Below are 23,670 nucleotides of genomic sequence, written 5' to 3'. Positions count from 1 at the left end.
CTATTGATGTGCGCTATACTTGTACTTGGATAGATTAAAATATGTATGTATGATAATAGTGTAGATTACATTTTTTGCCAGTTCTGATTCATAATTTCACTGGTCAACCCGTCTGCTTTAGTACCGTTTTCGTTGACGTCCTAATCGTGCCAAGAAAGACCAGAATGTTTCTCACTAAATTAAAAGTATACATATTGTAATCCAATCTATTCCATATCAGAATTATTTTTTTCTTAATCTTGCTATTTTACATTTCAAGTGTTGTCATAGCCTGTTGGAATTTGAATAAAGCTACGAGAACTATGAGGCTATGGAACAAGATGTTGCATCTTTCCCATGCAATTGGTGATATTCTGCTATAGCCTATTCGGCCTCTGGCTGTCCTTACTACTTACTATTTATACATAGAGCAATAATGTCCAGGACTTCCACACATTTCCTTGTGACTATGGGTGCACTGTGCTATACACTGGGACTTGGCCAACAGGGTACTTACTAATGGTCATGATCAGTTCTTGACAGGTTGACTTGAAATACACTTATTAGAGAGGTTGCGGTTGTACAACATATGTCAGGGTCCAGCTAAATCTCCCTTTCTCTGTAGTCCTAAACAAGTACACTATATATACAAAAGTATGTGGACACCCCTTCAAATTAGTGGATTTGGCTATTTCAGCCACACCAATTGCTGACAGGTGTATAAAATCGAGCACACAGCCATACAATCTCCATAGAGAAACATTGGCAGCAGAATGGCCTTACTGAAGAGCTCAGTGACTTTAGCTGTGGCACCTTCATAGGATGCCATCTTTCCAACAAGTCAGTTTGTCAAAGTTCTACCCTGCTAGAGCTGCCCCGGTCAACTGTACGTGCTGTTATTGTGAACTGTAAATGTCTAGGAATAACAATGGCTAAGCCGTGAAGTGGTAGGCCACACAAGCTCACAGAACGGGACCACTCACTGCTGAAGCGCGTAGCGCATGAAAACCGTCTGTCCTCGATTGCAACACTCACTACAGAGTTCCTAACTGCCTCTGGAAGCAACGTCAGCACAATGACTGTTTGTCGGGAGCTTCTTGAAATGGGTTTCCATTGCCAAGCATCCACACACAAGCCTAAGATCACCATGCGTAATGGCAAGCAATGGCCAGAGTGGTGTAAAGCTCGCCGCCATTGGACTCTGGAGCAGTGAAAACGCGTTCTCTGGAGTGATGAATCACACTTCACCATCTGGCAGTCCGATGGACGAATCTGGGTTTGGCTGATGCCAGGAGAACGCTACCTGCCGTAATGCATAGTGCCAACCCTAAAGTTGCGACTCCGGGATGCTGGCCTTCTAGGCAGAGTTGCAAAGAAAAGCCATATCTCAGACTGACCAATAAAAATAGAAGATTAAGATAGGGAAAAGAACACAGACACTGGACAGAGGAACTCTGCCTAGAAGGTCAGCATCCCGGAGTCGCCTCTTCACTGTTGATGTTGAGACTGGTGTTTTGCAGGTACTAATTAATGAAGCTGCAAGCTGAGGACTTGTGAGGCGTCTGTTTCTCAAAATAGACACTCTAATGTACTTGTCCTCTTGCTCAGTTGTGCACCGGGGCCTCCCTCTCCTCTTTCTATTCTGGTTAGAGCCAGTTTGCTCTGTTCTGTGAAGGGAGTAGTACACAGCATTGAACCAGATCTTCAGTTTCTTGGAAATTTCTCACATGGAATAGCCTTCATTTCTCAGAACTAGAATAGACTGACGAGTTTCAGAAGAACGTTCTTTGTTTCTGGCCATTTTGAGCCTGTAATCGAACCCACAAATGCTGATGCTCCAGATACTCAACTAGTCTAAAGAATGCCAGTTTTATTGCTTCTTTAATTAGGACAACAGTTTTCAGCGGTGCTAACATAATTGCAAAAGGTTTTTCTAATGATCAATTAGCCTTTTAAAATTCTGAACTTAGATTAGCTAACACAACGTGCCATTGGAACATGGTTGCTGAAAGTGGACCTCTGTACGTCTATGTAGATATTCCATTTAAAAAGTATGCTTTTCCAGCTATAAGAGTCATATACAACATTAACAATGTCTACACTGTATTTGTGATCAATATGATGTTATTTTAATAGACAAAAAAATGTGCTTTTCTTTCAAAAACAAGGACATTTCTAAGTGACCCCAAACTTTTGAATGGTAGTATATATATATATATGGACCCAGTCAAAAGTTTGGACACAACTACTCATTCAAGGGTTTCTTTATTTTTACTATTTTCTACATTGTATAATAATAGTGAAGACATCACATCTGTGGAATCATGTAGTAACCAAAAAACGATTAAACAAATCAAAATATATTTTATATTTGAGATTCCTCAAAGTAGCCACCATTTGCATTGATGACAGCTTTGCACACTTTGCATTCTCTCAACCAGCTTCACCTGGAATGCTTTTCCAACAGTCTTGAAGGAGTTCCCACATATACTGAGCACTTGTTTGCTGCTTTTCCTTCACTCTGTGGTCCAACTCATCCCAAACCATCTAATTTGGGTTGAGGTCGGGTGAGTGTGGAGGCCAGGTCATCTGATAAAGCACTCCATCACTCTCCTTCTTGGTCAAATAGCCCTTACACAGCCTGGAGGTGTGTCGGATCAATGTCCTGTTGAAAAAAAAATGATAGTCCCACTAAGTGCAAACCAGATGGGTTGGCGTATTGCTGCATAAACCCGCGAATTCAGACAAACAAAGAGGTGTAATGACTTCACACTCAAAAATATGTCAAATTTTTTACTGGATCAGGGATATTGTACACATTGTACGGTGTTCTTCAGTGTGTAGGTACAATAAAAAAATATATATATATAAAAAAAAACATTTGTAAAGAACAACAGATGAGGAGCAGGTGCTTTTAATCAGGTTTTCCACTCATCTGCCAATCAGGGACGCGGCCCCTCTGGTCTACCTCTATACAAATTATTCACAAAAAGATACCGAATTATAGGGTATGGGAGCGGGCACGAAGGGCAACTCACACATGAACGCCCCAGGTGTCCGCTCACCTAAATACGTCACATCAATTAATGAGATAGCCCACCACAATGGACATCAGGCAAAGTCGTTCATAAATATGTGGGGCCAACTCATGAACGATATGCAAAATCTGATATGGACAGTGTTCTAGTATAACAGTCTAAATGTAGCTTATAGCAAGGAGGTGAAATCTAATTATTTGTTTAAACCGTATGGAGATACAGAATTAAATGTATATATCCACATAGCTATTACATTTTTAGAATACCGAGGCGAAGCAATTCATTAATATAATGATTTTGTTCTATAAAGTGTCTCGGAACTGGCGAGGTGATACCTTAACATCTAATTATGGATTTATATTCTCTAGACGTACTTTCAAGGCGGGGGATGTTTTTCCAATAAAAATCGTATTACAAGAACATTGTAACATACATAACTCCTTTAGTAGCACAAGTTATACATGACTTTATCTCATAGGTCCTAGAAGTCTGAGGGCATACAAAGTTACATGTCCTTATGGTGCTGCAAGAGGTACAAGATCTACAGGGGAAGCATCATTTTATGAATGCCTCTTTTCTCTCTCTGACCACATCTGATTTAACAAAAATGTTTGACAGATTTCTTGATCGTTTATAGGTGAATAAAGGTGGACTCTGGAAAGCAGAATTTAAAGAGGAGTCTGATGATGTGCCAATGTTTATGACAATAGACTTGATGCCATAACAGCTATCATTGAAAGTGAGTATATAGTTTACAGAAAACTGTTTATTCTGTTTTTGTTTGGATTTATTAAGTAACTGGCTCCTGTTCAAGCTTTTAATTTGTTTTTGAGCTTTATCATGCCAGGTATCGGGGTATCCTCTCAAGTGAAAACGCTCAAGGAGAGAATTTGATTGTCTATCATATTCTTCTTCTGTATTACAGATGCGACGCAGTCTATGAAGTTGTATTACTGGTCAACCTCTTTTTAGGGGGAGAGGGGGATAAATATCAGCTATCAATATAGTATTTTTATCTGTAGGTTTTCTGTAAACTGTAGTACTTAGATATTGTCTCTTCTTTGTAACAAGTACATCTAAGAAATGTATAGAGTTAATGGTATTTTCCATAGTGAAGGAAATTAATTGTATTCTAGAGTTAATGTAGTTAAGAAAATCATTTAATTTAATTTCGGAACCTGTCCAGCTCTGACTGTAGAGCCGAAACGTCTGTGTACACTACCCCTGATGCAGTAAAAAAATTTAAACGTTGAATAATGAAGTAAGCTTTATGCAACTTATTTTTGAGTGCGAACCCATTACACCTCTTTGTTTGTCTGTCTCCCTTCTCTTAGCCTTGTGGTAAATACAACCTTGAGTGGTGATCACTCTTTTCTCTGGTTATTTATCGATTGAAATGACCTCTGTGAGTTGTAATTAATTAAAATACTAAAGAGAGATGGCATTGGAAAGTGCTTTAAAACTCCCATGGTGATCCATACATCTGATTTCGCATTAGGCACACCATGGGCCCAATGGGGCTCTGGTCAAAACTAGTCCACTATATAGGGAATAGGGAGCCATTTGGGATGCTGCCCATGCCCAGTTAAGACCCTCCATGTCTCATCCATGTAAATACCACATCTATTATAATTTGGTATTGAATGACTAGATGATAGATTGTCTGTGTCATCATTAACATGCTTGGCTGCTCTTCTCCAGTAACTCTATTTAATGCATGAAGTGTGTGTGTGTGTGTTTTCCAGTGAGCAGGGTCTGCCTGCTAATAAATGTGGATGCTAAACTTTCTGCTTGACTGTCCACCACTTCATCCCTCCACAGTTCTCCCGTGGCCGATTGGATTGACAGAATAGGTTAGGATGCCCCTTGGAGATCTAGAGGACAGGAATGGATGGAAAAAGAAGACGTCGGACATCAAAGAAAACTATGACTTCAAAGAAGTTCTGGGAACGTAAGTGTTCTGACACCACTGTTACAGTTATAGCTAAATACAGGAAGTCTCAATGTATTGCTGGGAGAGAGATGTGCAAGAAGAGGTATATCACGTTTAGCGTAACAGAGAGATTAGTGCTCTTGGACATTATTGTATTTATTTCTAGTGTCTCAGTGAGAGCAGAGCATAGAGCAGCCAGGCCAAATGGCACAGTAACAGCAGCGTGTGAGAGGAGAAAAGAGGGAAAATAAAAGAAGAAGACAAAGAAAAGCAGGGTGAGAAGACATTTTATGTAACCAGGAAACACCCTTGAGGTTAGACTTTTCTTTTGCGAGGGTGACCGTGACCTGGATATCATCGAGGAAATAACACACATTTGGATATGATCATTGGTCCAAAATGTAACATCTTTGGCCTTTTTCTGTTGCAAGACATCAAGCTGCCATGGATACATTATGCTTTTACTTGGGTGTTCTGAGGAGCAGAACCATAAGGATCATATCATTCATTACGAATGATATGATCTCTATGAGAACTCCATTATGTCCTTGAGTAGTTAAGTATAGAATGTGTACTTAAAAATGTATCCTTGTTTACTCTCCCACAGTGCGTGTGTGTGGGTGTGTAGCTTAGCATGTCTCTGCTTGGGGTAGAATGCAATGCACATAGTGGGTAATATATGACGCTTCGTTCAGATCCCCCTTGGAAATAGTCATTATAAGGATGCCTGACTAGTCTCTCCTGCTAAAGGCAAGAGGTCTAACTGCTAAACTCGGAATATAATAGGAATGGAGTTATAGGCTGGTTATAGGCAGTCTATCACATTCGACCTATACCCTTGTAGACCACATAGCCCATCTATCCTATTTATAAAGGACTGAAGACAGAAACAGATCATTTGAGTGTGGAAAACTGTCATCAAGGCAACTTTGAAGAATATCAAATCTAATATTTGTTTAACACTTATTTGGTTACCACATGATTCCATATTTGTTAAATCATAGTTTTGATGTCTTCGCTATTATTCTACAATGTAGAAAATAGTAAAAAAATTGTGGGTGTGTCCAAACTTTTGACTGGTACTGTATATAAATGAAATCAAATAGCCTAGTACACACACTTTTTAAATGTTCAAATCGAAAGGCTATTGCACAGAAAAATGTGGACAGTTGGGTGCATCACAAATTCAGAACCGCTGGACAGAAACATAATAAACTAAAGCACTGATCATTGGGAATGAGACCAAAATGACTGCGAAGGCTTGATCCATAAATTGAATTATTAAATAGGTAGCCTACAAAACTAAAACAATCCATATATTCAAATCAAAAGGCCTGGTTAACATGACATTAATAACGCAGCCACATCCCAATGTAACAAGTGTTGAATTTCATGTTGTATAAATACACAAAATCTGAATAGTTTCCATGCCTGATATTAGTATACATTCCTTTTGTTGTTGTAAGTGCCCTTTTTAATGTTGCACGATTCCTTCTGTGTTCCCCCTCATAAACATCCTCTGCCCCTCTTACCTCTTCCCTGACTACTGTACCTATGTGGAAGAGAGGAGTAGGTGCATAAGGGCAGCACAACATTCCCTTTGTGGATGGTTGTTTGTTTCTTTATCAGAGAATAAAAGATTAACACCAACCCTGATACTTTGGTCATATGTAAGCCGATCAAAACACAACGCAGAGACAGTCTACACCGGTGACACTGAGTCCCCTGTGCCGACACATTCAGAAATCAAAAGATGGTTTAGTATTAGGTTAAAAGCTCAGAAGAAGACCAAGAGAACAAGAAACACTTTTCAATGAGAACAAAAATCCACTCTGCGTAAAAACAAATTAATAAAGTCCTCTGTTTTTAAAGCTGTAGCCAACAAAGCAATACTTGTGATCATTTTAAGGGGAACAAAAACTACTTAGCCTACATTTGAAGACCACCACAGAAGCTTTGCTATTAAGTAGTCTAGTTTTGTTGTTTGGCTACTTGACAAGAACTAGGGCCTATCACTCGCAGCCCACCTCTTCCAATGTATTGTGGAAAAGTATGCATCGAATTCTAGATGAAGAGCTGAAATGAGTATAACATCCCGGCTTTTAAACTATACTCCGTTTCTTTTTGAAAATTCACATACTATAAAACATTATATTTTTGCATAATTAGAACGTGACATGCACAATTGTGTTGATTACCACTATTTGTTGATTTTGGTAGTGCATCACGTGTCTAGTTGATCAGCTGTTGTCAAAGCCCAAATGAGTATGACATCTGGGCATTTAAAGTATACAACATTTTCGAAATGATGCATACTATTAAACGTAATTTTTTCGCACACTCAAACGGCCTACTATTTAGGACACAGTATGGGTATTCTGAAACGGCCACTGTCTGATGCAGCCTCATTCATGTGTTTGTGATCAGACTACAGAGCAACACTCTTATTTAATTTTTCAACTGCATTGTTTTGTTCGTAAGTTAGCACATATTTCTCAGTTGAATTTTTAATGGTCCAAACCTTGAAGCACACATGAAGCCTACGATCATCACATTATGTTTTGGTCAGTTCACACAAGCCTATACACCCCAATGGACCAGAAAATCAATTTCCAAGCAGAAAGCTGAACACAGCCCTTGGCATTATGACTGATGGTTTGTATCTGGAGGGGACAGACTAGATTGAGTAGATGGCGACGTGACACTAAGCAACAGGAGCACAGCATTGACTCCAGATGGTCAGGGATCGCCTCTCCACCTTTCCGCTCCCCCCCACTAAAGCACCATGCAATGACCATGCACTGGTGTTAACAGAGATATGGTGCTGTGTGTGGATGCTCACCTCTGTCAGGAATCACATATTATTAACAGGTGTTTTCCTGGGACAGGAATGGCTGGAGCTGGAGATAAATGGCTCTACTGCAGGCAGCTCAAACAGGGTGACTTGATAGTGGCTTTGTCCTCTGGTCAAAAGTAGTACACTATATAGGGAATAGGGTGCCATTTGGGATGCAACCACTGTTGGTTGGATAATGAGGTGGTCCCTTACAGAATATCAGACCTGGTGTAGCCTGGACTCCAGTCATTCGCTGTGATGTCCTGTACTGTGAGACTAGAACTGGTGTAGCCAAGAGGAGTAAACTGAAGTAGTGAGTCAGAGTAAAGTCTGTGATATACAGTTACAGTATCACACCATATTTACCCCAATGTCACATCAATGTGAGAGAAGTAGAACATCACTGCTTCAATGCTAAACAGTGTCAAAATAACATGAGCTACGATCTTCGTCCGCATATTTCAACCTTTAGAGAACTCAATACAGTGGTGTGGCGTCTGACAGAATATTAAGATATTATAAAAGTCTTATATAAGCAGGAGCCAGGAGGATAGCATCGCATTCTTCCTTTGAAAACCTCATAGCAATCTTCCCTCCCTGTTGTTAGGGTTCACAGTGAGACATGGCAGAGAGCAGAATATAATCCCACTGTATGTGTTGACGGAAAGCTGCTTACGCTCCCAGACAGATTACTGAATACAGCTTTATCTAGGAATGCAGGGTAGGGAGTTAATAGATTTATTTGGAGATGTTGTATTAAGTTCTTCTGGTTAAATCCTGACATTCCTCATGTGTTTACTCAGTGGCGGCTTTAGGATGAACTGTTCTGTCGGTTCTTGTCCTGTCCTGTGTCCGGTCCAGTCCCGTTCTATCCTTGTGGACTTGTGGGGTTGACGGAACAATGACCTCCAAATATCATTTGTTTTATGGATCCAGATGTTATCATTTACAGTGAGCTCCAAAAGTATCTGGAACGGTGGGAAAGTGACAATTTTGCTGTTGTTTTAGCTCTGTACTCCAGCACTTTAGATTTTAAATAATACAATGACTTGTTGTACATAGTCCCGCCATGTTAATGGTGAGAGGTATGTCTTGGGGGTATGATATTTGTGCGTCTGTAACTTTCTCACTCGTCATTATTCACAATTCATTCAGGGCTATTCGTAATCAAGCGAGCCAACTTCGTTCAGCAATTAGCTTCAGCAGGCAGGTGTGCGACAGTGGCAAAGTTGGTTTCACTTTGGATTGCCTGTCTGAGGTGCTAGTTAGGGACCGTCAATAAATTACACTATGTAAATGGACAATATACATTTCATATTAATTCATACAAGCTTTTTAAGTCATTGAAATGAAATGTTTAAATATTGTCCCCTGTACATTGTGTCCCCTGTACATTGTCTTTCCTCCGTGGCCCGGTAACCGATAAGTGGTCGAGGAGAGTGTCAATTAATTAAGGAGTCGATTACCTACTTTGGCAGAAGAAGCACAAGAATATTGTGCTTAGTGTGCAGCTGCGCACTGAATTGATGATTACTTGGGTTCTGCCAGCTGTGGGCATATGGGCAGGGTTGAAATGAACCCAACCCAAGGAAAACTGGCCTACCCTTTATTCCGTGACAAACAATTTTTTTCTAGTCATCTTGCTAATCTCAGTTTTGAACTAAACTGATTTTATGACCAACATTATCCTTATATTATTATCATTATATTATTTTTATACTAGAATAAATGTTTCTAACTCATATCGATGCCACATGGGCCAATTTTAACCAGAGAAGTTGGTTTTTCGAGGTTTAATTTACCCCGATGATAATACCCACCAGAATGTCTTCAAGATGTTGACAGTGACCAGGAACACTTAGTGAGCTTTAGAGAGCAGAAATTCAGAGCCCGATGATGGTTGCAATTGAAATCAGCTGTGCCGGTGATATTATGTTGTATTGATGGTTTAACGAGAGTTTACCTCATTTTAGTACGCTGGCCAATGCTGGTTGCAATTGACCCAGTGTGTTTATAGCCAGGTCTAGTACTAAGCATTAGGAAGAATAGGGTCAGTATGTTCCATGGTAGACTACTGTTTCTCTTCAAACCAAAGACTGTTCTGTAGGCTAGGCGTTGAAGAAGATGGCGCCGAAGAACATGGCTGATGTTTTACAGTCTCCCAACCAAATGTGCTATTTTGTTAGTTTTTTAACGTTTTGTGTAACTTATTTTTTTACTTATTGTATACATAATGTTGCTGCTACCATCTCTTATGACCGAAAATAACTTCTGGATATGAGAACAGTAATTACTCACCGCGGACTGGAGGAAACGTTTTCCTTTAACGAGTCCGTCGAGAAGGATATCATGCTTTTAATGGAACAGGCCCAGATCCACTCCTTTTGCATGAAGAAAAGACGAAGGAAAAGGGGCCGCAGATCAGGCACCCTTCTGAGAATCCGTAGCGAAGCGAGTAAACTCCCACTGCCATCCGTTCTTCTTGCTAACGTGCAATCATTGGAAAATAAAATTGATGATGCACGGTTTAAGATTATCCTACCAACGAGACATCAAATACTGTAACATCTTATGTTTCACCGAGACGTGGCTGAATAACAATACGGACAATATAGAGCTAGCGGGATTCTCTATGCATCGGCAGAACAGAGATGCTACCTCTGGTAAGGCGAGGGGTGGGTGTGTGTGTCTATTTGTCAATAACAGCTGGTGTGCGATGTCTAATATTAAAGAAGTCTCAAGGTATTGCTCACCTGAGGTTGAGTACCTTTAGATAAGCTGTAGACCACACTATCTACCAAGAGAGTTCTCATCTATATTATTTGTAGCCTTCTATTTACCACCACAGAACAAAGCTAGCACTAAGACCGCTCTCAACCAACTCTATAAGGCCATAAGCAAAGAAGAAAATGCTCACCCAGAAGCGGCGCTCCTAGTGGCCAGGGACTTTAATGCAGGCAAACTTAAATCAGAAAATCCTAGACCACCTTTACTCCACACACAGAGAAGCATACAAAGCTCCCTCTACCCTCCATTTGGCAAATCTGACCATAATTATATCCTCCTGATTCCTGCTTACAAGCAAAAACTAAAGCGGGAAGTACCAGTGACTCGCTCAATACGGAAGTGGTCAGATGACACGGATTCTACATTCTACGTCGTCCCCACAGTGACTGTACGTCCATATCCCAACCAGAAGCCATGGATTATAGGCAACATCCGCATTGAGCTAAAGACTAGAGCTGCTGCTTCTAAGGAGCGGGAGACTAATCTGGACGCTTATGAGAAATCCCTCTATGCCCTCAGACAAACCATCAAACAAGCAAAGCGTCAATACAGGATTAAGATTGAATCCTACTACACCAGCTCTGACGCTCGTCGGATGTGGCAGGGTTTGAAAACTATTACGGATTACAAAGGGAAACCCAGACGCGAGCTGCCCAGACGAGCTAAATGCCTTTTATGCTCGCTTCGAGGCAAGCAACACTGAAGCATGCACGAGAGCACCAGCTGTTCTGGATGACAGTGTGATAACGTTCTCGGTAGCCGATATGAACAGAACCTTTAAGCAGGTAAACATTCACAAAGCCGCTGGGCCAGACGGATTACCAGGACGTGTACTCAAAACATGCGCGGACCAACTGTCAAGTGTCTTCACTGACATTTTCAACCTCTTCCTGACTGAGTCTGTAATACCTACATGTTTCAAGCAGACCACCATATTCCCTGTGCCCAAGGAAGCGAAAGTAACCTGCCAAAATGATTACCGCCCCGTGGCACTCACATCGGTAGCCACGAAGTTCTTTGAAAGACTGGTCATGGCTCACATCAACAGCATCCTCCCGGACACCCTAAACCCACTCTAATTTGCATACCGCCGTAACAGATCCACAGATGACACAATCTCAATCACACTCCACACTGCCCTTTCCCACCTGGACAAAAGGAACACCTATGTGAGAATGCTGTTCATTGACTACAGCTCAGCGTTCAACACCATAGTGCCCATGAAGCTCATCACTAAGCTAAGGACTCTGAGACTAAACACCTCCCTCTGCAACTGGATCCTGGACTTCCTGACGGGCCGCTCCCAGGTGGTAAGAGTAGGCAATAACACGTCCCCAGATCCTCAAAAGGTTATACAGCTGCACCTTCGAGAGCATCCTGACCGGTGGCATCACCGCCTGGTATGGCAACTGCTCGGCATCTGACCGTAAGGCGATACAGAGGGTAGTGCGAACGGCCCAGTACATCACTGGGGCCAAGCTTCCTGCCATCCAGGACCTATACAATAGGCGGTATCTGAGGAAAGCCCATAAAATAGTCAGAAACTCAAGTCACCCAAGTTATATACTGTTTTCTCTGCTACCGCATGGCAAGCGGTACCGGAGCACCAAGTCTAGGACCAAAAGGCTTCTCAGCAGCTTGTACCCCCAAGCCATAAGACTGCTGAACAATTTATAAAATCGCCACCGGACAATTTACATTGACCTCCCCCCTCCCTTTTGTACACTGCTGCTACTCGCTGTTTATTATCTATGCATAGTCACTTACATGTACTTACATCTACCTACATGTACAAATTACCTCAACTAACCTGTACCCCCGCACACTGACTCGGTACCGGTGCCCCCTGTAAATAGCCTCGTTATTGTTATTCTTATTGTGTTACTTTTTATGATAACATTTAATTTGAGTCTACTTGTTAAATACTTTCTTAACTCTTCTTGAACTGCACTGTTGGTTAAGGGCTTGTAAGTAAGCTTTTCACTGTAACGTCTACACTTGTTGTTTTCGGCGCATGTGACAAATAAAGTTTGATTTGATTTACAGTGTTTAACCTTTTACTGCAGTGGGCTAAATCAGGGTAACACAGAGAGATTATTGTTAGTCTTAAACAAATCTACTTTGACAAAAACAAAAAGTATACAAAAAAAGTATACCTCACACATATGGTTATGGGTGACAACAACAAAAGAAGACACCTGTACCATGTCAGATATAGAGTTTAAAGTATTCAATTTTGAGTTTGCATCTCAATATTACACTTTATAGTGCTTTCCAAAAGTATTCATCCTCTTGGCATTTTTCCTATTTTGTTGCTTTACAACCTGTAACTTAAATGGATTATTATTTGGATTTCATGTAATGGACATACACAGAATAGTCAAAATTGGTGAAGAGAAAAAAAAGAAAAAAAAATTAATAATAAATTAATTAATAAATACAAATTATGTAAACAGAAAAGTGGTACGTGCATATGTATTCACCCCATTTGCTATAAAACCTCTAAATAAGATCTGGTGCAACCAATTAGCTTCAGAAGTCACATAATTACTTAAATAAAGTCCACCTGTGTGCAGTCTAATTGCCACATGATCTGTCACATGATCTCTGTATATATACACCTGTTCTGAAAGGCCCCAGAGTCTGCAACACCACTAAGCAAGGGTCACCACCAAGCAAGCGGCACCATGAAGACCAAGGAGCTCTCCAAACAGGTCAGGGACAAAGTTGTGAAGAAGTACAGATCAGGGCTTGGTTCTAAAAAAAAATATCCAAAACTTTGAACACCTCACTGAGCACCATTAAATCCATTATTAAAAAATGGAAAGAATATGGCACCACAACAAACCTGCCAAGAGAGGGCCGCCCACCAAAACTCACGGACCATGCAAGGAGGGCATTAACCAGAGAGGCAACAAAGAGACCAAAGTTAACCCTGAAGGAGCTGCAAAGCTCCACAGCGGAGATTGGAGTATCTGTCCATAGGACCACTTTAAGCCGTACACTCCACAGAGCTGGGCTTTACGGAAGAGTGACCAGAAAAAAGCCATTGCTTAAAAATAAAATAAGCAAACATGTTTGGTGTTCGCCAAAAGGCATGTGGGAGACTCCCCAAACATATGGAAGAAGGTACTCTGGTCAGATGAGACTAAAATGTAGCTTTTTGGCAATCAAGGAAAACACGATGTCTGGCGCAAACCCAACACCTCTCATCACCACGAGAATAACATCCCCACAGTGAAGCATGGTGGTGGCAGCATCATGCTGTGGAGATGTTTTTCATATGCAGGGACTGGGAAACTGGTCAGAATTGAAGGAATGATGCATGGCGCTAAATACAGGGAAATTCTTGAGGGAAACCTGTTTCAGTCTTCCAGAGATTTGAGACTGGGATGGAGGTTCACCTTCCAGCAGGACAATGACCCTAAGCAAACTGCTAAAGCAACACTCGAGCGGTTTAAGGGGAAACATTTAAATGTCTTGGAATGGCCTAGTCAAAGCCCAGACCTCAATCCAATTGAGAATCTTGACTTAAAGATTGCTGTACACCAGCGGAATCCATCCAACTTGAAGGAGCTGGAGCAGTTTTGCCTTGAAGAATGGGCAAAAATCCAAGTGGCTAGATGTACCAAGCTTATAGATACATACCCCAAGAGACTTGCAGCTGTAATTGCTGCAAAAGGTGTCTCTACAAAGTATTGACTTAAGGGGGGTGAATAGTTATGCACGCTCAAGTTTTTTCTTTTTCTTCTTATTTCTTGTTTGTTTCGCAATAAAAAATATTTAGCATCTTCAAAGTCGTAGTGTATATCAAATGACACAACCCCCTCAAAAATACATTTTAATTCCAGGTTGTAAGGAATCAAAATAGGGAAAATGCCAACTGGGTGAATACTTTCACAAGCCACTGTACATCACAGAGACTGAAATATAACAAATCTGTTTGACATAGAAATACCAGATTTTAGTCAGTAAAAAAAAAAAACTTTATTAAATATGAAATTATGAAAAATATTAATAACATTCCACCCACAAGGCCAAAGAGGGCTATTTTGGTCATTGACTGCAGGAAAGAGCTACACACACAACTCACCTCACCTAAATAATACTCTACATCTTCCAAGAGGTGTTAATTGTTCAAATTTAGTGCACTTCATACTTGGCAAAGTTTAAACGGGTTCTTTGGGACGTGCCAACTCTGTCACCCATTGAAGTTTACATTTAGAATGGCTAAGATAAGAATTAAGGGTAGGGTTAGGTTAGGTTTGGGGTAGGGACTTTCCAAGGATCCCAGATAGCACTAATGACATTTTTTTTTTTTCAGACTCACTAGGCTACTTTAGAACTCTAGCCAGCTTATGACGTGTTTTGGACAAATTTTTCTCTGTTTGTTTTGCTTTTAGCCAATCAGTTGTCAATGCCTAATGGAAACAAAGATCCCTGCATGATATGGTAGACCATTCCATTTTTGTGGGCCTCTGAGGGGTCTTTGGCCTGGTTTGCTAACTACCTCTCTCAAAGAGTGCAGTGTATAAAGTCAGAAAATCTGCTGTCTCAGCCACTGCCTGTCACCAAGGGAGTACCCCAAGGATCAATCCTAGGTCCCACGCTCTTCTCAATTTACATCAACAACATAGCTCAGGCAGTAGGAAGCTCTCTCATCCATTTATATGCAGATTTTACAGTCTTATAGTCAGCTGGCACCTCACCGGATTTTGTGTTAAATACTCTACAACAAAGCTTTCTTAGTGTCCAACAAGCTTTCTCAACCCTTAAACTTGTTCTGAACACCTCCAAATCAAAGGTCATGTGGTTTGGTAAGAAGAATGCACCTCTCCCCACTGGTGTGATTACTACCTCTGAGTGTTTAGAGCTTGAGGTAGTCACCTCATATAAGTACTTGGGAGTATGGCTAGACGGTACACTGTCCTTCTCTCAGCACATATCAAAGCTGCAGGCTAAAGTTAAATCTACACTTGGTTTCCTCTGTTGTAATCACTCCTCTTTCACCCATGCTGCCAAACTAACCCTGATTCAGATGACCATCCTACCCATGCTAGATTACGGAGACATCATTTATAGATTGGCAGGTAAGGGTGCTCTCGAACGGCTAGATGTTCTTTACCATTCGGTCATCAGATTTTCAACCAATGCTCCTTATAGGACACATCACTGCACTCCATACTCCTCCTCTGTTAGACCTTTTGTCAATAGGGGGGGCGCTATTTTCACTTTGTAAAAGATCGTTCCCAAATTAAACTGCCTCGTACTCAATTCTTGCTCGTACAATATGCATATTATTATTACTATTGGATAGAAAACACGCTCTAGTTTCTAAAACCGTTTGAATTATATCTGTGAGTAAAACAGAACTCATTTTGCAGCAAACTTCCTGTCAGGAAGTGAAAAATCTGAAATCGGGGCTCTGTTCCAGGGCCATCCTATTAATTTGCCTGAAATCTATGGATCTACATGCACTGCATACGCCTTCCACTAGATGTCAATAGGCAGTGAGAGGTGAAATGGGGTGTATAGCTTGATCTGAGGTCAAATGAGAGCTCTTGGAATGACATGACCCCAAGTTTCCTTCGTTCAGCAAGGCGCGGGAAGGACCCCTGGATTGCGTTCTGAAAAGCTTTCGGTAAAGACGTTAGATATCTCCGGCTCTGATTTTATTTGATATATGTGTTAAAAACATCATAAAGTAGTTATTTTAAACCGAGTTATATCAGTTTATATCAGTTTATTGCGATTTTCGGCATTTTCTTTTCTTTGCGTTATGGTGAAGTTGGACACTCCTGCGCCACATGGCTAGCTTTGGTTGCTAATTCGACAGGTGAAGAGGACATTCTACAACCAAACAACGATTATTCTGGACAAAGGACAACTTGTACAACATTCTGATGGAAGCTCATCAAAAGTAGGAACCATTTATGATGTTATTTCGTATTTCTGTCGAAAATGTGTAGTCGTATTTTCCGCCCTGATTTTGGTCGCTGTCTCGCTATAACGTAAGCTGTATGTTGTACTAAAGTTATTTAAAAAAAATCTAACACAGCGGTTGCATTAAGAACTAGTGTATCTTTCATTTGCTGTCCAACATGTATTTTTTAGTAAAGTTTATGATTAGTTATTTGATTAGATTAGGTGCCTCTCCAAGATTTCTCCGGACATTTTTTTTGCATTTTGACTACTATTCACATTGTAAAACCACGATTTGTACCGCTAAATATGCACATTTTTGAACAAACCATATATGTATTGTGTAATATGATGTTATAGGACTGTCATCTGATGAAGATTGTGAAGGTTAGTGAATAAATGTATATCTTTTGCTGTTTTTTTCGCTATCGCTACCGTTGCGTTGAATGAATGCGGTTGTGTGGTTGGCTATTGTAGTAAGCTAATATAATGCTATATTGTGTTTTCGCTGTAAAACACTTAAAAAATCTGAAATATTGGCTGGATTCACAAGATGTTTGTCTTTCATTTGCTGTACACCATGTATTTTTCATAAATGTTTTATGATGAGTATTTAGTTATTTCACGTTGGTCTCTGTAGTTATTCTAGCTGCTTTGGTGAGATTTGTGATGGTGGCTGCAATGTAAAACTATGATTTATACCTGAAATATGCACATTTTTCGAACAAAACATATGCTATACAATAAATCTGTTATAAGACTGTCATCTGATGAAGTTGTTTCTTGGTTAGTGACTATTTATATCTTTATTTGGTCGAATTTGTGATAGCTACCTATGCGGTAAAAAAATGGTGAAAATATGCGGTTGAGTCTTTTGCTATCGTGGTTAGCTAATAGAAATACATATTGTGTTTACGCTGTAAAACATTTTAAAAATCGGAAATGATGGCTGGATTCACAAGATGTTTATCTTTCATTTGGTGTCTTGGACTTGTGATTTCATGAAAATTATATTATATGATATCCCTGTCGCGTTAGGCTAGGCTATGCTAGTCCGCTTTTTTGATGGGGGGGATCCCGGATCCGGGTTTGTGACTCGTAACTGTTTGCATTGCTCTGAGATCATAACCATCTGGTTGTCTTGACAACAGCAAGAGAAAGTTTCCATATGGATTTTCTCCAGTCAGCCAGTCACTATGGATGCAGAAGTACATTTTTTTGGCAGGCAGATGAATGTGTAGTAAGGCACAGTGAGATCCTCTCTCCTGTTGACTCAAGCTCTCCTAATGACTCAGCCGGAGTGTTCATCTTTTTTCTGAAGGCTGTAAATGAAGGGAGGAGAGGAGGGGGAGGGGGGAGGCGAGTGGGAGGAGGTAAGGAGGGGGGGGGTGAGAGAGATACAAGCTGTCAGACTACTCCTCTGTTTAGCTCCATCCCCCCATGAAAATGACTCCTGCATTAATGTAATAAAGAAATTACAGTAGAAGATAATGTCAATTCCACAGCAGCACGGTAAGTCATAAGGGATAATGACGTATGGTTGAGAGTTGGGACAAAATCGCTCTAATATGCATGATGGACTAATCATCACTCTCTGAAAACACCCATTGCTATGCTAGCTGGTTAACATGAGAAAAGTCAGGTCCACAGGAGCAGTGATACAGTATGTTTGTTCTTGGAACAGTAGATGTAGGAAACACAATAGCATCGTTAGACACTGAGTGGTCTGGTGCTAGTGGGTGGTGAATGTTTGTGTTGTTGCATTATAATGTTCAAAACAGTCGAGGTGGGAGAAATGAATTTGAGGAGTTAGGTTGAAAAGTATCCGTAATGTTCGTAGAAACATGTCAAATGTTTTTTATAATCAATCCTCAGGTTGTTTTTAACAAACATAATCGATAATTTTTCAACCGGACCGTAACCTATTCAATAAAAGAGAGAAAGAAAATGGAGAGCTACCCCTCTCGCGCGCAGGAACTAATCAAAGGACACCTGACTAGTTTTGAAAAATCTCGCTAATTTTTCAAAATAAAAGCCTGAAACTATGTCTAAAGCCTGGTCACAGCCTGAGGAAGCCATTGGAAAAGGAATCTGGTTGATACCCCTTTAAATGGAAGAAAGACGGGCAAGGAAACAGATAAAAAAATAAAAAAATAATCACTTCCGGGTTAGATTTCCTCAGGTTTTCACCTGCAGAATCAGTTTTGTTATACTCACAGACAATATTTTGACAGTTTTGGAAACTTTGGAGTGTTTTCTATCCTAATCTGTAAACATTATTGGACACAAACAACATCACAAAGGGCAAGAAGGTAGAGACAACAATACATCACGCGTAGCAGCCACAACTGTCAGTAAGAGTGTCCATGATTGAGCCTTTGAAGAGATGGAGATAAAACGTTCCAGTTTGAGTGTTTGTTGCAGCTCGTTTCAGTCGCTAGCTGCAGCGAACTGAAAAGAGGAGCGACCCAGGGATGTTTGTGCTTTCGGGACCGTTAACAGAATGTGACTGGCAGAGCAGGTGTTGTATGTGGAGGATGAGGGCTGCAGTAGGTATCTCAGATAGGGGGGAGTGAGGCCTAAGAGGGTTTTATAAATAAGCATCAACCAGTGGGTCTTGCGACAGGTATACAGAGATTACCAGTTTACAGAGGAGTATAGAGTGCAGTGATGTGTCCTATAAGGAGTATTGGTGGCAAATCTGATGGACGAATGGTTAAGAACATCTAGCCGCTCAAGAGCACCCTTACCTGCCGATCTATAAATTACGTTTTTGTTATCTAGCATGGGTACGATGGTCATCTGAATCAGGGTTAGTTTGGCAGCTGTGGTGAAAGAGGAGCGATTACGATAGAGGAAACCAAGTCTAGATGTAACCTTAGTCTGCAGCTTTGATATGTGCTGAGAGAAGGACAGTGTACCGTCTAGCCATACTTGTATGAGGTGACTACCTCAAGCTCTAAACCCTCAGAGGTGCGGAGAGGGGCATTCTTCTTACCAAACCACATGACCTTTGTTTTGCAGGTGTTCAGAACAAGGTTAAGGGCAGAGAAAGTTTGTTGTAGAGCGTTTAACACAAGATCCGGGGCGGGGGGGATATAAATGGATGAGAGAGCTTCCTACTGCTTGAGGTATGTTGTTTATGTAAATTGACAAGAGAGTGGGGCCTAGGATCAAGCCTTGGGGAACTCCCTTGGTGACAGGCAGTGGCTGAGACATCAATGGGAGAGAGATGGATTGGAGCTGGCTTTTGCTGGGGAGGCTGCAGCTAGCTACATTATTACCTTACTGGCTGTATCCCAAATGGAACACTCTTTACAGTGCACTAGTTTATTTTACCAGGCAGGTCAATTAAGAACAAATTCTTCTTATTTACAATTACGGCCGCATAGGGCTCTGATTAAAAGTAATGCACTATATAGCGAATACGGTGCCATTTGGGCTGCATTCGCAGTATTTGTCTCTGTTACCTATTCATTATATTAGCCCAAATGCCTAGGTGTGTGTTAGACCCAGTGTGTGTGACTAAGTCATTATTATACTGAACAAAAATATAAACATGTTGGTTCAATGTTTCATGAGCTGAAATGAAAGATCCCAGAAATGTTCCATACGCACAAAAAGCTTATTTCTCTCAAATTGTGTGCATAAATTTGTTTACATCCCTGTTAGTGAGCATTCTCCTTTGCCAAGATAATCCATCCACCTGAGAGGTGTGGCATTTTAAGAAGAGGATTTAAAAAGCATGATCAGTACACAGGTGCATCTTGTGCTGGGGACAATAAAGGCCACTCTAAAATGTGCAGTTTTGTCACACAACACAATGCCACAGATATCTCAAGGTTTGAGGGAGCGTCCAACTGGCATGCTGACTGCAGGAATGACCACCAGAGCTGCTGCCTCCATGGTTTTATAGAATTTAGTAGTACATCCAACCAGCCTCACAACCGCAGACCACATGTAACCATGCAAGCCTAGGACCTCCACATCTGGCTTCTTCAACTACGGGATCATCTGAGACCAGTCACCCATACAGCTGATGAAACTGTGGGTTTGCACAACCGAAGAATTTCTGCCCAAACTGTCAGAAACTGTCTCAGGAAAGCTCATCTGAGTGCGCGTTTTCTCACCAAGGTCTTGACCTGACTGCAGTTTGGCGTCGTAACCAACTTCAGTGGGCAAATGCTTACCTTCGATGGCCACTGGCACGCTGGAGAAGTGTACTCTTCATGGATTAATCCCGGTTTCAACTGTACCGGGCAGATTGTTGTGTGGGAGAGCTGTTTGCTGATGTCAATGTTGTGAACAGAGTGCCCCATTGTGGCGTTGAGGTTATAGTATGGGCAGGCATTATCTACGGACCACGAACACAATTGCATTTATCGATTTTAATTTGAATGCACATAGATACTGTGATGAGATCCTGAGGCCCATTGTCGTGCCATTCATCTGCCACCATCACCTCATGTTTCAGCATGATAATGCACGGCCCAATGTTGCAAGGATCTGTGCACAATTCCTGCAAGCTGAAAATGTCCCAGTTCTTCCATGGCCTGCATCCTCACCAGACATGTCACCCATTGACCATGTTCGGGATGCTCTGGATTATGTGTACGGTAGCGTGTTCCAGTTCCCAACAATATTCAGCAACTTCGCACAGCCATTGAATAGTGGGACAACATTCCACAGGCCATAATCAACAGCCTGATCAACTCTATGCGAAGGAGATGTCACCCTGCATGAGACAAGTGGTGGTCACACCAGATACTGACTGGTTTTCTGATCCACGCCCTACCTTTTTTTTAAGGTATCTGTGACCAACAGATGCGTATCTGAATTCCCAGTCATGTGAAATCTATAGATTAGGGCCTAATAAATTCATTTCATTTGACAGATTTTCGTATATGAACTGTAACTCAGTACAATCTTTGAAATTGTTGCATGTTGCGTTTTATTTTTCTGTTCACTATAGTTTTGACTGGTATATCAATTTGCATTTAGCTCGCAGCACTTGTTGGATTTGATTAGTAAATGAATCAAATCAAATGTATTTATAAAGCCCTTCTTACATCAGCTGATGTCACAAAGTGCTGTACAGTAATGAAGCTTTTATAGAGTAGGGAAGACATCACCACACCTACATTAGTTTTTCATGTGGATCCTAAATACAAACTGGTATAGTTACACATATTGGCACTGGCCACTACAATGTTTTGGTAATAGGAGAGTCCACAGGGATTGTCTGGTTTCAGCCACAAAGGTTTACATCAATAGCTACTGGCAAACATTGACTTCAAGCCAGTGTGTTGATGTGTGTGGCTACAGTTGTACAGTATGAAATGTTTGGTCTGGATTGGGTGCTGGATGTAATAGTTATCTCATGGCTGATAAGTATTCACATGCTAATGATGGAACACTAACCAGCTCAGAGCTAAAAGGCTAGTTAAATTTCTCCAGACTGCTGCTGCAGCCTCAAGTTGCTGTGTCCTGTGTGTGTGTGTGTGTTCTGTCACACTCCCTCCCCCCTCTCCCCTGCGTGTCAACATAGCTTAAACACAGCCTCCTCTCCACTCTGCCTCTCATTCTCACTCACCGCTCATATTCCTGTGTGCACTCAGATCACTGCACTAAAGGCACGTTACAGTAACTGAACCATCACTGCACCAGAGGCACGTTACAGTAACTGAACCACCACTGCACCAGAGGCACGTTACAGTAACTGAACCATCACTGCACCAGAGGCACGTTACAGTAACTGAACCACCACTGCACCAGAGGCACGTTACAGTAACTGAACCACCACTGCACCATAGGCACGTTACAGTAACTGAACCACCACTGCACCATAGGCACGTTACAGTAACTGAACCACCACTGCACCAGAGGCACGTTACAGTAACTGAACCACCACTGCACCAGAGGCACGTTACAGTAACTGAACCACCACTGCACCAGAGGCACGTTACAGTAACTGAACCACCACTGCACCAGAGGCACGTTACAGTAACTGAACCACCACTGCACCAGAGGCACGTTACAGTAACTGAACCACCACTGCACCAGAGGCACGTTACAGTAACTGAACCACCGATGGCCTTGTAATTTATCTATGACATATTTAATCCATGTCTGAGATGGTGTTGCTGCCACCATTAAACAAATAAACGTTGTATTTGGTAAGGGTGTGTGTGTGTGTGTGTGTTTGTGTGTGTTCTTATACTGTATGTGCACTCATCTGTGCAGTGAGGGTTAGCATGTGGGGTTCAGGTTGCTTTAGAGCCCCCATCTCTCCTCTGCAGATGCAGGGGTATTCCCAGTGCTGGATTGGTGAGACAACTGCAATTCAAAAGTTTGCTTTCAAGGAATAGTTAGAGGGCTTCTTGGAATGAAAATGATATATCTTGAGATGGATTCACTATTTGGAGACCATTTGGTCTGTTGACATTTACAGAATGTAGAGACATACAGTGCATTTGGAAAGTATTCAGACCCTTTGACCTTTTCCACATTTTGTTACGTTACAGCCATATAATAATGTATATACAGTATATTTTTTTGTATTTTACCCTCCTTTTTCTCCCCAATTTCATCATATCCAATTACGATCTTGTCTCATCCCTGCAACACCCCAATGGGCTCAGGAGAGGCGAAGGTCAAGTCCGGCGTCCTCCGAAACATGACCCACCAAACTGCCCTCCTTAACAACCGCCTGCTTAACCCAGAAGCCAGCCGCACCAATGTGTTGGAGGAAACACTGTTCAACTGAAGACCGATGTCAGCCTGCAGGCGCCCGGCAAAGTAAAACCCTCCCGGCCAAACCCATCCCCTAACCCGGACGACGCTGGCCAATTGTGTCAGGGTCTGTAGTGACGCCTCAAGCACTGCAAAGCAGTGCCTTAGACCGCTGCACCACTCAGGAAGCCCGTTACAGCCTTATTCTAAAATGTATTCTGTTGTTTTTTCCCCCTCAAATCTACACACAATCCATAATGACAAGCAAAAACAGTTATACATTTTTTTTTTTGCAATTGTATTACATTTACATAGACCCTTTACTCAGTACTTTCTTGAAGCACCTTTGGCAGTGGTTACAGCCTCGAGTCTTCTTGGGTATGACGCTACAAGCTTGGCAAACTTGTATTTGTGGAGTTTCTCCCATTCTTCTCTGCAGATTC

The 23,670-nt window shown here is 41.4% G+C and overlaps 1 protein-coding gene across 1 annotated transcript in view; it reads left to right on the top strand.

Moving 5' to 3' along the window:
• Positions 1–4,876: 4,876 nt before the first annotated feature.
• Positions 4,877–23,670, top strand: part of LOC120064808 (calcium/calmodulin-dependent protein kinase type 1-like) — a 58,052-nt gene continuing 39,258 nt past the window's right edge. Inside the window, exon 1 of the mRNA XM_039015407.1 lies at positions 4,877–4,968. Within this exon, the coding sequence (XP_038871335.1) occupies positions 4,877–4,968 (92 nt within the window). The remainder of the gene's footprint in view (positions 4,969–23,670) is intronic.

This window comes from Salvelinus namaycush, chromosome 20 (assembly GCF_016432855.1).
Source record: "Salvelinus namaycush isolate Seneca chromosome 20, SaNama_1.0, whole genome shotgun sequence".
Classification (NCBI taxonomy): Eukaryota; Metazoa; Chordata; class Actinopteri; order Salmoniformes; family Salmonidae; genus Salvelinus; species Salvelinus namaycush.
This window is presented reverse-complemented; position numbering and strand designations above follow the sequence as displayed.